The sequence below is a fragment of the Nanorana parkeri genome, unplaced genomic scaffold, assembly GCF_000935625.1.
Source record: "Nanorana parkeri isolate BGI_ZX_2015 unplaced genomic scaffold, ASM93562v1 scaffold250, whole genome shotgun sequence".
NCBI classification, from domain to species: domain Eukaryota; kingdom Metazoa; phylum Chordata; class Amphibia; order Anura; family Dicroglossidae; genus Nanorana; species Nanorana parkeri.
In genome coordinates this window covers 298,270-316,070 of record NW_017306518.1, presented here as the reverse complement: position 1 = coordinate 316,070, position 17,801 = coordinate 298,270, and the positions used below count along the sequence as shown (strand labels likewise).

Genomic DNA, 17,801 nt, shown 5'->3' with positions numbered 1-17,801 from the left:
GCTCTGGTGTAAAGGAGGACTCTGATGTGAAAGGGGGGAAATCTGATATGAAAGGGGGCTCTGATGTAAAGGGAAGACTTTGAAACATACCTTTCCATGGTGCGGACAGGCTTCTGTTGTGAAGGGGGGCTCTGATGCAAAGGGAGACTCTGATGTGAAAGGGGGGGACTCTGATATGAAAAGGGGCTCTGATGTAAAGGGGGAATCTGATGTGAAAGGAGGGAACTCTGATATTAAAGGGGGCTCTGATGTAAAGGGGGCCTCTGATGTGAAAGAGGGAACTCTGATGTGAAAGAGGGAACTCTGATGTGAAAGAGGGAACTCTGATGTGAAGGGGGGCTCTGATGTAAAGGAGGACTCTGATGTGAAAGGGGGGAAACCTGATATGAAAGGGGGCTCTGATGTAAAGGGAAGACTTTGAAACATATAAATAGGGCTTCTGATGTGAAGAGGGCTCTTGATGTAAAGGGGGGCTTCTGCTGATAAAAAGGGGGACTCTGATTTGAAAGGAGGGGGCTCCTGATCTGAAAGTGGCCCCTAATGTAAAGGGGGCCCCTGATGTAAAAGGGGAGTCTGATGTAAAAGGTGAGCTTCTAATGTGAAAGGGGGCTCCTGATTTGAAGGGTGGGTCTCTTATGAGCAGCTGCTTTTTGTGTGGGGTCCTCCTTTAAAATTAATACCAGACCCCTATCTGGGATTGACCTTACAATCTTTGTACAATCAGCTTTAGATTTACCAAGTATATGTAAATGAAGGGCCTACCTAATCTATCCAATCAATTTATATGTATTTATTACAGGTATTATATAAATGACAAATTGCAAATTGCACAGCACTTAACATAGTGCACATTCACATCAGTCCCTGCCCTCAAGGAGCTTACAATATAAGACCCCTATCTCACACACATACATACATACAGGGCTGATATAAGACAGGAGCCAATTAACCTACCAGCATGTCTTTGGAGTGTGGGAGGAAACCTATATAGTTGTTAGATCTAAAATAGCTTGTACAATCAGATTGTAATATGTGTGGTGAGCTTAAGGGCCACTTTTACAATCTGATTATACAATCTTTGTACAACCAATTTAAGATTTACCAAAACCATGTAATATGAGGACCTAGCTAATCTATCCAATCAATGTGTAACTGGCCAGGCAGGCCCTTGCACTACATAGTTGTTGGTAGATCTAACGAAGATTGTACAATCAGATTGTAACATGTGGTGAGCTTAAAAGAAATGCTAAAATCGGATTGCAACATGTGTAGTGAGCTTAAAGTAGATGGTACAATCAAATAATAATGTGTGGCGATCTTGAAGGAAATGGTACAATCAGACTGTATTGTGTGGTGAATTTAAAGGGGATGGTACAATCAGATTGTAATGTGCATAGTGAGCTTAGAGGGGATGGTACAATCAGACTGTAATACGTGTGGTAAGCTTAAAGGAATTGTACAATTACATTGTAATGTGTGTGGTGAGCTTAAAGGAGATGGTACAATTAATTTGTAACATGTGGCGATCCTAAAAGAATTTGCACAACAAGTTTATAACATGTGTGGTGAGTTTTCGCTCAGCTTGACAGCTAGGGCTGGTCCATACTTTGAGATTGCATTAAAGGCATGTTATCTGTCCAGATAGTGCCTACTATCAGACATCACAAAGCACCGCACACTAGGTGTGCTGGTGCACTGTGTTGTCAGTTATTCTGAATGCCACCTTGATGCACCCTCCCAGGGGGCAGACATTCTTTGCAATGAACGGTACTGTAATAATATGCATTGTGGTGCGGTGTGGTGGAAGAATGGTGCATGCATCATTGCATCATCGGGGTGCCATTCAAAATGAATGGCAAAACAATGCAGCAGCGCATCTGCGTGGTGTGCATTGTGATGTGTGATAGTGTGCACTATCTGCACAGATACAGTATCTTTAGTGCAATGCTAAAGTGTAAACCAGCCCTTAGAAGCATAAGTCAGCATAGCCAGCTATAGTTACATAGTTAGTCAGATGGAAAAAAGACACAAGTCCATCGAGTCCAACCTATAGAGATATGAAAAAAAAAAGAAGAAAAGCCTAAACAGAACGCTATGCCCCCAATTACCCACTGTTGATCCAGAGGAAGGCAAAAAAAAACCTATCAACCATGGTCCAACAGGGGGAAAATATTCCTTCCTGATCCCATAAGGCAATCGGATATTCCCTGGATCAACAATCTCTGATGCTTCATATACCTATAAGAACTCAATATCCAGTAATATTCTGTGCATTTAGGAATACATCCAGATTTTTTTTAAACAATTAACTGAGCTAGCTAGAACTAGTTCCTGGGGGAGCCTATTCCACATTTTCACAGCTCTAACTGTGAAGAATCCTTTCTATATGCAAAGTTTAAACCTCTTTTCCTCCAGATGCAAAGAGTGCCCCCTTGTCCTTTGCAGTCACCTTAAAGTGAATAATTTGGCACCAAGCTCACTATATGGACCATGTATGTATTTATACATGGTGATCATGTCCCCCCTTAATCGCCTCTTCTCCAGAGAGAACAAATTCAGGTCAACTAATCTTTCCTCATAGTTGAGCTCCTTCATGTCTCTTATGGGTTTGGTCGCCCTTCACTGCACTTTCTCCAGTTCCACAACATCTTTTTTGTGAATTGGTGCCCAAAACTGAACTGCATATTCCAGATGAGGTCTTACTAATGCTTTGTAGAGGGGCAGGATTATGTCTCTATCTCTGGAGTCTATACCCCTCTTAAAGGAGAACTATGGGGTCAGGGCTTTTCCCCATAGTTCTCCTTAGGGTAACGGGAGGACACAAACTAGCGTCCTCCCATCACCCTAAGCTCAGTATACCGCGAGCTACAGCTCGTGGTATACTAAGACGCCGCAGCCGGAGCGGATCCCGACATCGATGTCGAGATCCGCCCAGCTGCGTGAGTGACAGCTGGCTCTGCCTATCTAGAGGCAGAGCCAGCTGTATCCGCCCCCTCCCCCGTCCGTTCCAACACTCAGCGCTGGCGGATCAGAGCAGGGAGGGGGGAATCCATCCCCTCCCCTGTCACGGCTCTCTCACGGATCGAGAGGTGAGCGAACGCCATCATGTGTTCGCTCACCTCCCGATCTACTGAGCCGACCTGTGACAGTCTCATTGTCACAGGTCGGCTAGAACTATGAGGTGAGTGAAAAGCACTCACCTCATAGTTCTCCTTTAATACAAGAAAGTATTTTGCTTGCTTTAGAATCTGCAGCTTGACATTGCAAGCTATTATTGAGTCTGTGGTCAACCAGAACACCCAGATCTTTCTCCATCATTGACTTCCCCAGACATACCAGAGTGTGTGACTCATGCATGTTATTAGTCCCCAAGTGCAAAACGTTACATTTATCAACATTAAACCTCATTTGCCAAATAGATGACCAATCATACAGTGCATTCAGATCTGCTTGTAAGTTGGAGACATCCTGTAAGGCAGGGGCGCCCACTATTTTTCGTCTGGAGATCTACTTTTCAAATGACGAGCTCATTGAGATCTACCAACGAAAAAACACCTGCATTCAGGGGCGGGAGGGGGCGTGGCGGTGCATTGAAGTCAATGGCTCCGCAGCCAGGCTCCGCAGGCAGGCCCCTCGCCCACAGTGTGATCGCCTGCATTAGTGCCTGTGTTCCAGTCGAGTAAGATCCGCAAAAATTCTGCGAGCACTATTTTTGCAGATCGCACTGGGCCGGAATGCAGGCACTAATGTGCCTGCGTTCCGAGTGCGGGCGATCGCAATGTGGGCGATGCCATTGACTTCAATACAGCTCCACACCCCCTCCCGCACCTGAACGCAGGGAGTCGGCCGGCTTACATTCCAGTGCGCCCTACATGTCCCGGCGTCCTGTCCTCCCGTGGTGCTCGTGTGGCCGACTCCGACCGGTAGATCGCGATCGACCTTGTGGGCACCCCTGCTGTAAGGACTGTATTCCAACTACATAACGTGGTGTCATCTGCAAACACAGAAATAGTACTTTTAATCTCCAACTCTATATCATTTATAAATAGGTTAAACAGTAAGGGGGCCAACACTGAACCTTGGGGGACACCACTAACAACCTCAGACCATTCAGAGTATGAATCATTGATCACCACTCTCTGAATATAGTCTTTAAGCCAGTTTTCTATCCAATTTACCTTGGATAGAAATATACCTTTCAGTCCAGGTACCCAGCTGAGCAGGTAAGTCAGTTTCATCTAACCTTCATTCCAGGTACCCAACTGATCAGATAAGTTGGTGCCATCTACCCTTCAGTCCAGGCACCCATCTGATCGGATAGGTCAGTGCCATCTACCCTTCAGTCCAGGTAACATGAGCAGGTAAGTCAGCTCCATCTATCCTTCATTCTAGCTACCCAGCTCATCATATACGTTGGTGCCATCTACCATTCAGTCCAGGTACCCAGATGATTAGATATGTTGGTGCCATCTGCCCTTCAGTTCAGGCACCCATCTGATCAGATAAAGCAGTGCCCTCTATCCTTCAGTGCAGGCACCCTTTTGACCAGATAAGTCAGTGCCCCCTACCCTTCAGTGCAGGCACCCATCTAATCAAATAGATCAGGGCCCTCTACCCTTCAGACCAGGCACCCATCTGATCACATAAGTCAGTGCCCTCTACCCTTCAGTCCAGGCACCATCTAAACGGATAAGTCATTGCCGTCTACCCTTCAGTCCAGGCACCCATCTGATCAGATAGATCAGTGCCCTCTACCCTTCAGTGCAGGCACCCATCTGATCAGATAAGTCAGTGCTCTCTACCCTTCAGTCCAGGCACCCGTCCCATCTGATAAGATAAGTCAGTGCCATCTACCCCTCAGTCCAGGCACTCATAAGTCACTCTGTCCCGTGCTGTACCGCTGCCCAGCCGTGTACAGTGTAATTGATTGCGAAGCCCTGTGAATTGCCTCTGCTGGCATTCCAAATAAGGCAATAGTGGGCGTGTCTCCAGGAGGGGGAAGTCTTGTATATAACTAGTGATCGGGATCAGAGTGCACAATCCGACAAAGTGACTATGAGACAGGCTGAGTCTTACGGGGAGATTATATACTACAGGAGAGGCAGCAAAGTGATTCAGTGATTACCATCACCACAGGACAAGAAAACCCAATGCACGGATTAGCTCAAATATGCTGGGGCTCTACAACAGCTAAAAGGATCTTGTACAAGCTACCTGGACTGGACTGCTGCATCTTTTCCTTATGAAGAAGACAAAAGTAAGTAGCTGGGAATTACTATGGCAGACACCCAGAAATGTCAAAGATCCAGGGCTTGCATGGAGTGATCTCTGCACCGCGGTCTACCACAGGAGATATAATCTGGGATGTAATATGGACATGCATTTGTGCCCCCGCTGTTTGTCCTTTGTACAGATGTATCCCGTAAGTATATCATTAGCAGATGCCTGGGTGCACAGCATGTGCTGCAACAAGCCTAGATGTCGTGGGTGACAGTAAACTCCGCTGTGTTTTATTGCCTGCATGTCAGGACAGCCAGTGCAGGGAGATGTGTGAAATACAAGGAGCACGCAGCTGTATATAGGTACCATCCTGGGGCAGAGCTGGCATAGAGCACAGGTTGGTTAGGAATTATTCCAGTCTGGGGTAGAGCTGGCATAGAGCCCAGGAAGCTTAGAATTGGTTGTGGTGCCAGCCTAGGACTGAGCTCTTATAGAACACCATGGGCTTTAGACTTGGTGCCAGCCTGGGGCAGAGCTGGCATTGAGCACTTTGGGCTTAGAAATGGTGGCAGCCTGGGGCAGAGCTGATATATTGCACTGGGGGCTTAGAATTGATTGCGGTGCTAGCCCGGGCCAGTGCTTGCATAAGCAATAGGGGCTTAGAATTGGTGCTAGCGTGGGGTAGAGCTGGCATAGAGCACTGGGGTTTAGAAATGGTGCCAGCCTGGGGCAGAGCTCATATAGAGCACTGGGGGCTTAGAATTGATTGTGGTGCTAGCCTGGGGCAAAGCTGGCATAGAGCAATGGGGGCTTAGAATTGGTGCTAGCCTGGGGTGGAGCTGGCATAGAGCACCGGAGGGTTAGAATTGGTTGTGGTTCCAGAGTAGGGCAGATCTCTTATAGAGCACCATGGGCATAGAATTGGTGCCAGCCTGGGGGAGAGCTGGCATTGAGCATTGGGGTCTTAGAATTGATTGTAGTGCTACCCTGGGGCAGAGCTGGCATAAAGCAATGGGGGTTTAGAATTGGTGCTAGCCTGAAACAGAGCTGGCATAGAGCACTGTGGGCTTAGAATTGGTGCCAGCCTGGGACAGAGCTGGTATGGAGCACTGGGGGGGTTTAAAAATAATTGTGGCGCTAGCCTGGGACAGAACTGGCATAAAGTACTGGGAGTGGGGGATTCCTGGCATAGGGCACAGTGTCCAGGGATAGAGGAAATACACGCAAGAGATTCTTTTTTCTTTTCCAAGGGAGAACTGTCTTGTTGCTAATTGCATTCTGCTATTGTGCTTTTGAGATACATGTGGCTTTCCTCCTACTGGAGATCCTTCTTGCACACGTTTTCCAGTAGGTTGTACGTTTCCCAGTGTGCAAGTAGCATTATAGCAGGGCTGGACAAATCCTTAAAAAATCACAGCTGGTACCTAACTTTTGAGGTTTACTCTAGTTGTGGAGCAGGCTCCTAAAAATCCTGCTGGCTCCTGGACTGGACAGACAGGCTCCTGAATTCCATTTTAATTTGTCCACCCCGGCTATAGCCTTTAATGATTTGGAGGAACTGTAGTGCACACTGGCCAGGTCCCATGATCAGCGTGTGCCCTGCAGGCTCCAATGCATAATACACTTTGGGATTTTAATAACGTTGCTTGAAAGTCTCAGCAACTTGCATTTGCCTTGTGGCTCCCTCTGTATCTTGTAGTAATGATGACAGTAGTTTTCTGGAATGTTAAGATAGTATGCTTTTACAGCCAGAGGTCAATCAATTATAACTTCCAGGGTGTTTTCTCTGCTACAAGAACCTTCCAGATATGACTATATTGCATTCATAAAAAGTAAAACAAAAGTCATGAGTACATGCCGGTCGTCGTGCAGGGTTGCAACAGTATGACAGTGGGTGCAGCCATGCACAGATACTGTATCTCAAGAAACCTGGCCAGACCCGAAGAGCAAATCCTTGCCCACAGATAATTTTGCTCACTGCAATTTGCAATTTGCTTGACTTGATATCTTTATGAGTTCTTTAAAACCTGTTCTGAGAGAAATACAAAAGCTGCCATAATCACCGCCCCGCTGAAAATGCTAATGGCTTGGCTTTTTCGCTTCCTCAGTTCAAACAAGTATGCTGCAGGTGAAATCAGAGCTCCTGATCTGCATACTTATTTCAACAAAGTATTGAAGCTGTTGGAACAGCACTGAGGTCAGGCAAAAGCAGGGGCCAGAAATGGCACGTACATACATCCCTCAAGTTTCATTCAAAGGCTTAGCTATAGTTATAAGACAGTACATCTGATGTAGGATCTCAGTATTGGCATTACATTTGTCACCACACTTCTAGGACATGATGCGGTGCACATGGTTAACAGTTTATGTGTCTGTGTGCAAGGCGTTCACCTGCAGTGTACATGTGCTCTGCTCCATGCATGTGTGGGCTGATTGGACATTGCAGGAAATTCCTTTTCATACATTTGAATACATAAAAGTGCATTAAAGTAAATTCACACAAATGCACATACATTTATTGTAATGCATGTGCATATTATTAAAACACATGCAACACTTAAGAAACATACTAAAGAAAAATTTTTCTTCTCCCTTAAACTTTATTCTGCAATCATTTTTGTGAGAAGGTGCATTGCAAATCTACAAATTACTTTGAATGATGAACGCATGGTTGAAGCATAATTTATGCACGTTATCCATGTCTCCTATTTGCAGTGTTAACATTATGTAAAATGGAAGGCAGTAATGGGAGTTGATACTAGTAGCTATGATGTAAGCTATCAATGCCTCCTTTTATAACGTTCACAAGGCTTGCACTGGCATTGGTTTTTTTCAGAGGCTCGTGTGTGTTTACTGTAATTTCTGTCAATATGGAAACAACACGACTGTCTGCTTATACTTTGAAACAAAGCACCATCAAGGGCACTCTCGTAGAACAGGTATTTCCTTAAATAAACAAGCATTTCACGTATCTACAACTTTCCTTTATTTTATTTACATTTTCTAGCTGATAACATTCAAACTGAGTTAGGAAATCTTTCTATTCTTCCTCCAACTTCATGAGGGAACTGCATACACTTGGAATTTATTGACCTCACAAAAGACCAGTTACAAGAGTGGGTGATTCTTATACAAGTAATAGAGCCAAATAACTTTGAAGTAAGGTACGAGTAAAGGTTTCCAATACATTTGAAACTTTGCCAGGGTTTGCCATCAAAGCTGGAATGTGGCAGAGGTGAGAGGTACAATTCACCTCCGGTCTGTAATGACCAATAACATCTCCTGCCCCACATCTGGCGAGTGACCTGTGTGAGGAACGAGTTAAACTTCATAGTCCTGCTTAGCAGAGGCCAAAGACATTATCAGTTATCAAAGTCCTACTCATATCCCTGTAAAAGATAAATTGAGTGAATTAGAAAATTGCCACGGAGAGCTTCCCTGAGAGATATAAGGTCTATCAGAGTAGGGTTTTCTCTTTGTTTGGTGGACAATAACTCCCAAAATGCTGTGCTGGTAAGTATTTTTTTTTGCAAGCATGAACAGCTTTCATTCATCTTGGAATTATAAACTTGCTTAATGATCGAGTACAACTTATGTAACATTTTCCTACACGAGGATAGCAAATACCCTGGAAACTAATTTACTGTAGCAGGAAGGAGTAGTATTACTGCCTCGGCTTGATGCATAGATTTTCTATAAATGATAACAGGCTGCCGGATTCAGTGTCTGAGAGAATTTGTACTTAATGAACAGGCCACTCCCATTTTGTTGCATCATTCTTTTTGCTGTGCTCTGTGTTATGTATACCAGTTCCACCGAAGGGATCCTTTTACCTGTTTATGGCTTATATAATGAAACAATGCAGCGAGCACTGGTATGTCACTATAGACAGTTCATCTGATGGCAGTATGATGAAAGGTTATTTCTGATTGGTTGCCTAGGGTTACTGCAACACCTTGGTTTTGCAGTGTTGTATTAAAAAATGCCAATTACTTTAAACCAGAGATTGTCAACCAGGGTTCTGTGGAAACCCGGCAGTTCCTCCTGAGGTTGCTAGGGGTTCGTTGAGCTGTGGCTGATAGACCACCTCTTTGATGGTGCTTGTATTATTCTTGGGCCAACACCACTTGGAAGAGCCAATGGCATGGCACCAATTATCTTTTTAGCTGTCTGCAAAGGTCCCATCCTGACCACTACTGTAAGGTGGGCATTCTTCCTACTGACCACCACTGTAAGGGTGCCATTCTGACCACTACTGTAGGGGAGTCATTCTTTATACTGGCCACCACTATAAGAGTGCCATTCTGACCACCATGGAAAGGGGGGCATTCTTCCTACTGGCCACCAATGTAAGGGTGCCATTCTGACCACCACTGAGAGGGGGTATTCTTTCTTCTCACCACCACTGTAAGGGTGCCATTCTGACCACCACTGAAGGGGGGCATGCTTCCTACTGGCCACCACTGTATGGCTGCCATTGTGGCCACCACTGTAAGGGTGCCATTCTTCCTACTGACCACCACTGTAAGGGTGCCATTCTGACCACCACTGTAAGGGGGGCATTCTTCCTAGTGACCACCAAAGTAAGGTGCATTTTTCCCACTGACACCGATTAATTTTTTAATAGAAGTTTCCCTAGACCTGAAAAATATTTTATGGGTTCCCCTGGGGTAAAAAGGTTGAGAAAGGCTGCTTTAGATCTGGACTGTTTAAGCACCTTGTTACATAATTGCTTTATTTTTTGTGTACATTAAATCTTTCCACAAATTGTGGAATACATGCATGTGGTAGCCTGACATACAGGTTGCTGCCATTTGTTAGGTTTGGTTGCCAAATAGCGATAATTTACCCACTGTAAACTTTGAGCACTTGATCTCCCAGAGAACCAAGGACTTTTTCCATCAGCTTGACTTTAGCTTTCTTGTAAGCATCAAACTTTAAACCCCCAGATGTGACCTTTGTTATGCATAGATACATGCTTAGCATACATTCTCTATGTAAAATGTTTAGTCTTTGTGTCAGCCTATAACCCAGGTATCTCCTTTACCATAACGGAGCTTAGGGGAAGATTAGTGTACTCTATGCAAAACCCCTAAGCTTTTTGAACCACTAAAAGGCAAACTTCTTATGGGATTTTACTGTTGTCTTCCTGTTAACTAGCAAAGTTAAGTACTGTAAAGTTTGTATTTATCTGGTTAGTCAGGCCTGGACTAGTAGTCTGGCTACTCTGGATATTTTATGATTAGTTAGGAATTCTTTTTTGTTTTTGTTTGTGCTAGTATGGTTAATGTTTTAGTGTCTTATATGAGTTTCTTCATTTAAAACTCAGCTGTCCGTGAACACATATGTGAACCACGTTTTCTGATGTTTTACGATCTGTGTTTTATAAGACGGCAAAGACATGGTTTTGTAAGAGCTCACTGTGCTTCATTTGAAGTGTTATGAAATAAAAATATAAGCATTGTGTGTGAGTCATGGTATCAAACAATGGAAAGGGGTCCTTTTATTTGTAAATGGGAACCCGTAGGTCTTTAGTGTGAAGAGGTCACACACATCATTTATTAAAGAGCAGTCCAGGAAATGTTTTTGAAAATGCCTCCTGTTATCCTGGAACATGTAAATCTAGTTAGTAGCGGTTATTTAAAACATACTGCATGGCAGTGGATGCTTGATGTCTATGCAATTGGATGATGTTGATGTGATCACAGCTATAGCATGGCTTTAAAAGATGACTAAACCCAAGAACAAAGATTTAATATAGTGCAGCTTACAGTCTGGCATGGGTTACAACCATGGCTCCCTCCATAGATATCGTGGAGTGTGCTATTGAGAAATTAATGAAAGAGTAACGCTGATTAACATGCCTATTGTGCTAACAAGGCATCCGGCAGGCATTTTTAAGGCATTAGGGCCTGTTCACATGAGTTTCAGGTCCTGATCAGGTCCGGATGAGGTGCGGATCTGCAGACGCGGTGCTATGTGTTCGTGCCGCGTTTTTGATGCGTTCCAGTTAAAAAAAAATATATATATATTTTTTGCTGGAGTGGGGCTGTCAGTATGTTAGCTGCAGTGCAGTGCGTTTTTGACGCGTTTTGGGTTTCCGGACCGTTTCCTGACCGTACAAAATGTGACATGCAGTATTTTTCTGTCGTAACCTGTACGGACTGCGCACGTGAGAACTGTAGCCCATAAAACACATAGGGATACATTGGGATGCATTTTTAGTGCAGGAGCGTACGGATCAGGTCAGCACAGAAAACGGACGTCGTGTGAACAGGCCCTTAAGGAGACATCAAAACGCTTGCAAAATGCCCTCCAAGTAGGGGAGTGTGTTAAAGGGTAAAGTGATGTAGTAAAGGGAAGTAACCAGCAGTGGCCACACTTTTATTTTTTTTAAGGAGTCGCAGTAGCTGCGCAGACTTGGATCATACAATTCTGGGTATTGCCCAACTGCTTTAATTAGCCGTGCAACATTTATTTCAGACTTGACTGGTCCTGGCTGGTCTTTGCAATACCTGGCAATGGTACAGCTGGCACTGCTAAGCTGAGTGTGCAGACAGGAAGTGGCATCTGCACCTGTTCTGTTCACTCACTCTATGATTCCCCAGTGGTTTCTGGGATTGTAAAACCTCTTATGCCTCTCCTAAAACACCTGTGCAATGCTTCTTCAATGCCCAAAAATTGCTTTAGGAGCATTGACCGAGCATTTGAGGGGGACTTCAATATAGTTCAACGGAGGCATTATTCCAGTGGCAATGCCTCCAGAACGCGACATTCACTCTATTTTTTGACACACAGCAACACATCGCTAACACCCATATGTGAACAGCATTGGGCGGTTGCTATTGCTTTATCCCACATGGGCAATAATAGGCGGCAGAGAGACGTTCAAAACGCTTCTCTAATGCCTGGTTTTAACACACGTGTGAAAGAGGCCAAAGAAGAGGGCATTGGCAGGATGGCCAGGTATTTTATGCTGAAAATAACTGTAGCTGAAAAAAAAGCACAAACACCAGATGAATTATTAACACAGGATTTAATTAAAGGGATATAAATGATAAGGGTTACATACAGTATACTTTAATATGTTGACTATTAAACTAAACTGTTTAATGTTTACAATAATTTGTAATAATTATGATAACATTTTTAGTGGGAGGTCTAAAGCTTTGCCAAGTTGAATGTTTCGCATTACAAGGCAAAAGGTTGAGGACCCGATACTAGTTTAAAGATATGAAATCATGTGTAAATAATATGCATAGTCTGTTATAGGTTTAGAATAATTTCCAACCAGTTATGATTTAACATTGTATATGGGACATAGCATGACCAACCTCCATTACACTTAAAGCGTATGTATAGCTCAAAGTTCTTTTCTTAGTTTTGGGTTGAGTTTGGGAGGATTACAACCCATGTCAAGTTTTATTGCTGCATGTGTCACTGCTAGATAAAATCACCCTCTCTATTTGTCCTGGTGACCGAAACAAAAAGTGATGGCAAGTCTAAAATGTTAGGGTTGTCATAGGTGAGTGTAAATCTTAAACTTTCCTTCTTAAGTGTGATAAGAATCTTATGCAGATGAGCTGAAAATCTTGATACCAGACAAGCATGGGGTTTATGGGTGTTGGCCTGCAGAGAACAAGGCCTAGTGGCAGCCAAGACGAGCATATATTATAATTTAAATTTAATTGACAGGTTTTTTTTAGAGATTTACAAAACTAGTGCTTACAAAAATATGCTTCTACTATTTATAATTCTGCACATACCTGCCATAAAATAAGTAAAGTTTATGTAGCGCTCACCCCCTAAGGAGCCGATGGATATGAATTAGGCTCTCCTACTTGTTTTCCCAGCCACCAGCCCTGTTTCTCTGCTCCAGCAATACCGACACTTTAGGATAGAACAGGCTCGAGTTGTAGGATCTTTTTAGTATTTATTGCTTAGTAGTAAGTTTGGAAACTGTACGTTTACAGTAGTTTCCGTACCCAAAAACTTACAGCTATTTGGTGCCCAGGAGTGCCTGTAGTTATGCATGAATATAAGCGGCATCTAACAAGCATCACATGCAATCACATTCATTCATAAAAATTTACAACTCTCCCTTGCAGAAATGTAAACAAGATTTCAGTGGCCGGTGAGCAGCTGAAGCAGCTTAGAAAACTTTATAACTGGATTTGATTGCATCGAGTCATAACGTTTTCTACATTTCCCTTCGGCCGCAGCAGAGTTGTTTCCTGAATTGGAAGTACGCATTCGTGAGCACTTTCGAGTCCAGTGCAATGTTGGGTGCCGATAGAAAAGACGACCAAGGACTGTGTCCTCAGTTGCTTTCAGAAGTACAAAGGTGAGACATCAGGTGTCTGTTAGGGAAAAAAAGGTGTTTAAAAGTATATATATATATATAACAAATACACAAGCATCCCACTTTACTAACACACACAATTTTGGCACTGTGTTGTAGTACATTATTGCACACGCTTTAAGTTGCACTGTGTTGCATAAGCCCATTCATTTTCAATAGACTGCCAACACTCACCAATGCAGAAAAAACTTACAGGACCCATTTAAATCTTTGCAGTGCGTTAACATGAGTTATCTCGCGTGCTGTGTTAATGCAGCCTATTCAAATTGAGTGGGCTGCCAATGGGCTCTAACATGTTTAAAAAAGCACATGACCCTTTTTATTTACTGCCATGCAGTACCCTGGGCTGCAGTGTGTTACAACTCAGGTGCATAGCTTTAGTGTGTTGGAATATCTTTCAAAATCAATGTCACTGCATTTTACCGCACTTCAGATTGTGAATTACCATGGCATACAGGTGTTAAGCCAGCCTCAAGGTTTTTAGCTTAACCCCTTACCATCTACCACTGTTAAGGGGTTCTTAATGCCAGAGGTGTTTCCCTAGCTTCCCGATCATGTGACCATTGTTATGCACTATTACAATGGGCACATGATTGGGAGTACATCCTACCGGCTCCCTATGTAAACAGTGACCTGGAGCTGTCGGTCGCACTGTTGGAAGCGTGATTGAGCACACTCACAGCACAAAACAGTGATGCCAGAGGTACCCATATATATGGCAGCATAGCAGCATGGGAGGCTGGGCTGTGCAGCTATTTGTGTTCTGCTGGGACAATTTTTCTCTACTTTCTGTAGCACAAAGGGAAATGAGAGGAAAACTCTACAATGTGTGGGGAACACCCCTCTTAGATGTCAATGGAACAGGAGTCCCCACTGGAAGGCTCTCTTTTTATGTACTTGCGGTATTAGTACAGCTTTGACCAAGAAAAAGGAGCTGGTAGATACCCGAAAGCTTATCCTAATAATTTAACTCACCCATGTTGTTTCAAGTGTACTAATAAGGCTACAATCACCTTAAGTATGTATTCGCATGCAGAAAGTACAGACTTTCGCTGAAGTTCACATGCTTTAAGATTTCTCAGAATAAGTTGCTTGTTCGAAACTGCAGCTTGATATGTGATCCATTATGATTGCTTGGGGTAAGGTTACTTTTCATTGCTTGTTATATTATTATGAACGAGAACGGTATAAAGTGTGCAGATCCTTTGCGATGTAGAATTCATTTGTGAATCTAGTTCTCCTAACCCACATATATTGTTCAGGAAATAAAGGTAAAAGATATGGTTATAGAATGCAATAACGCTCGAGCTGAAGAAAGGGAATCAAATGTCCTTAACTGAAGTGCACAATGGAGCAGCTATAATGCAATAAAAGAAATTAGAGTTCTTCATTTGGCATTTCCACCCAAGTGTAGACAGTCACACCAGGCCATTATTACTAGTCATTATTCCTGATAAAATCCAATGTATCTGAAGATTCCCACTACAAATAGAAATTGATTATGATAAATGGATGCAGTGGGTTTTTTTTTCACTGCAATTTAATACTGAAACACATTACATTTCATATTGTATTACTACAGTACTTTGGAGCTAATTTTTTAAACACTAAATAAATAATCTTAGTTTAGCTCATGAGGCCCAACCAGAGCCTAGTTGCCATTTTCATTAAGCAGTTTAGAAAAAAGGATTACATCTGATTGGCTGCTAATAGAAATGACCTGCATTCCTTCTGGGATATAAATCAGCCCTATTATATGTTACAGATTGTTAGTAGTTTATATTTTTCTACTCTGTGTTTTAATATTATTATAATTTCCATTAGGGATGTCCCGATACCACTTTTTCAAGACCATGTACTTACCGATACCAATTACCGATACTTTTTCTTAAAGGGACAGGTGACGGTAAATTATCCATAGTACAACTACATATTATGTACTATGGATCATGACTTAACCTATTCATGTTATCAGGGGAGAATTTTAAATCTATTGCTGTAATGTAGTGGAGGTGCGTGCTGTATATATGTACTACATATACAGTACACACGTCCAGTACACTATAGCAATAGATTTACAGCCAGCCTTGTCCCAGCTTCCCTCACTCACAGTTTCACTCCGATCCCTGTTGCCGCACGCTGTGCCTCTCGTAGTCGGCGCTGGGCAGGATCGCTGCATCACGTCTCGGTGCTCAGATTGTGGGAGGCACTCACAATTCTGCCCTGCTAACACGAATAGGTGAAATCATGATCCATAGTACATATACAGCACACACGTCCAGTACACCAGTATTAGAGTTACAATTATCCCCTGCTAACATGAATAGGTTAAATCATGATCCATAGTACATAATATGTACATAACATGTAGTTGTACTACAGATCATTTAACCTATTCATGTTAGCAGGAGAGAATTGTAAATCTATTGCTGCAGTGAATTGGGAATGTGTACTGTACATGTACAGTACATATAGAATACACTGCAGCAATTGATTTACAATTCTGCACTACTAACATGAATGGGTTAAATGATCCGTAGTACATAATTTGTACATAACATGTAGTTACATCATTTAACCTATTCATGTTAGCAGAGGATAATTGTAAATCTATTGTTGCAGTGTATTCTATATGTAGTACATGTACAGTACATATAGAGTACACTGCAGCAATAGAGTTACAATTCTCCCCTGCTAACATGAATGGTTTAAATGATCCATAGTACAACTACATGTTATGTACTATGGATCATTTAACCCATTCATATTAGCAGGGGATAATTGTAAATCTATTGTCTCCAGTGTATTAGCAGTGTGTACTCTATATGTAGAGTACACACTGCTAATACACTGGAGACAATAGATTTACAACTATCCTCTGCTTTATAGGGACCCCCCTTGCCGTCACTCACTGCTCACGATGTGCGGCGCTGTGCTGGTGAGCAGCGAGGAGTCAGCGCTGGTCCGGTGGGAGGAGCTCCAGGTGGGGTCCTAATTTAGCTGGCCGGCGACTGCCCAGAGGTACTGGCCAGCTGAATTAGGACCCCAACTGGAGCTCCTCCCACCGGACCACTCCTCAGTAGTTTTGTAGAAATATATTAGGTGTATACTCAATCTATTATGGTGATGAAATAACATAGTAACATAGTAGGTAAGGTTGAATAAAGACAAGGGTACATCCATTTCAACCTATGCGTGTATGGTTGTGTGCGATTGTGTCTCTGTATTTATTTGACTCTAACTCTAACATATTTTTGTATATCCAGTGAAATAAGAAACTCATCAAGAAGTTTCTTGAATTTATCAACGCTATCAGCAGAGTCCAACGCCTGTGGAAGGGACTTACACAATTTCACTATTCTCACAGTAAAAAAATCCCTACGATTCCTGAGATTGAACCCCCTCTCCTCCAACCTCCTGTTGTGTCCCCGTGTTCTCAATACAGTTTTCTGATTAAACAGTTTGTTCTGAATATTGTGAACCCCATTGATGATTTTTGAAAACTGCAATAAGATCTCTTTGTAATCGCCTCTTTTCTGAGGGGAATAAGTTTAATTTCTGGAGGCGGTCTTCATAACTCAGGCCTTCTATCCCTTTAAATAATTTTGTAGCCATTCGCTGAAGTCTCTCTCTCTAGCTCGATGACGTCTTGCCCAGTTAGAAAATGACCCATTTATTACCACTTTCTGGATCCATTCTTGCAGCCAGTTTTCCACCCATGTACAAACAATTTCATCCGATAGACCTTAGTTTATGAAGTAAATGTTTGTGGGGTACTGTGTCAAATGCCTTAGCAAAATCCAAATATGCCTCGTCCACTGGTATTCCTCTGTCTAGATTAATGCTAACTCCCTCATAGAATGTTAATAGATTGGTCTGGCAAGAATGGTCCTTCATGAAACTATGTTGGTTACTACTTATGATGCCAGGTTTATTTGCAAATTCCTGCATGTAGTCTCTTATCATGCCTTAAAATATTTTGCACACTATTGATTTTAAGCTGACAGGCCTGTAGTTACCCAGCGAACCCAGTGAACTTCTGTTCCCCTTTTTGTATATTAGCACCACATTTGCTTTCCGCCAATCAGCCGGTACCATACCCGTCATTAGGGTGTCCTTGAAAAGTATTAGCACGAATCTTTGCATTTCCTTTTTACTACCACTGAATATGCTCAAAAACATATCTACACATTTATATGTCCATTTGGATTTATATATA

General features: G+C 42.8%; 1 protein-coding gene across 1 annotated transcript in view; it reads left to right on the top strand.

The window, feature by feature from the left end:
• The first annotated feature begins 5,137 nt into the window (after window positions 1-5,137).
• KITLG (KIT ligand) overlaps window positions 5,138-17,801 on the top strand; it is a 65,700-nt gene continuing 53,036 nt past the window's right edge. The window contains exon 1 of the mRNA XM_018556722.1: window positions 5,138-5,257. Within this exon, the coding sequence (XP_018412224.1) occupies window positions 5,243-5,257 (15 nt within the window). The 5' untranslated portion in view covers window positions 5,138-5,242. The remainder of the gene's footprint in view (window positions 5,258-17,801) is intronic.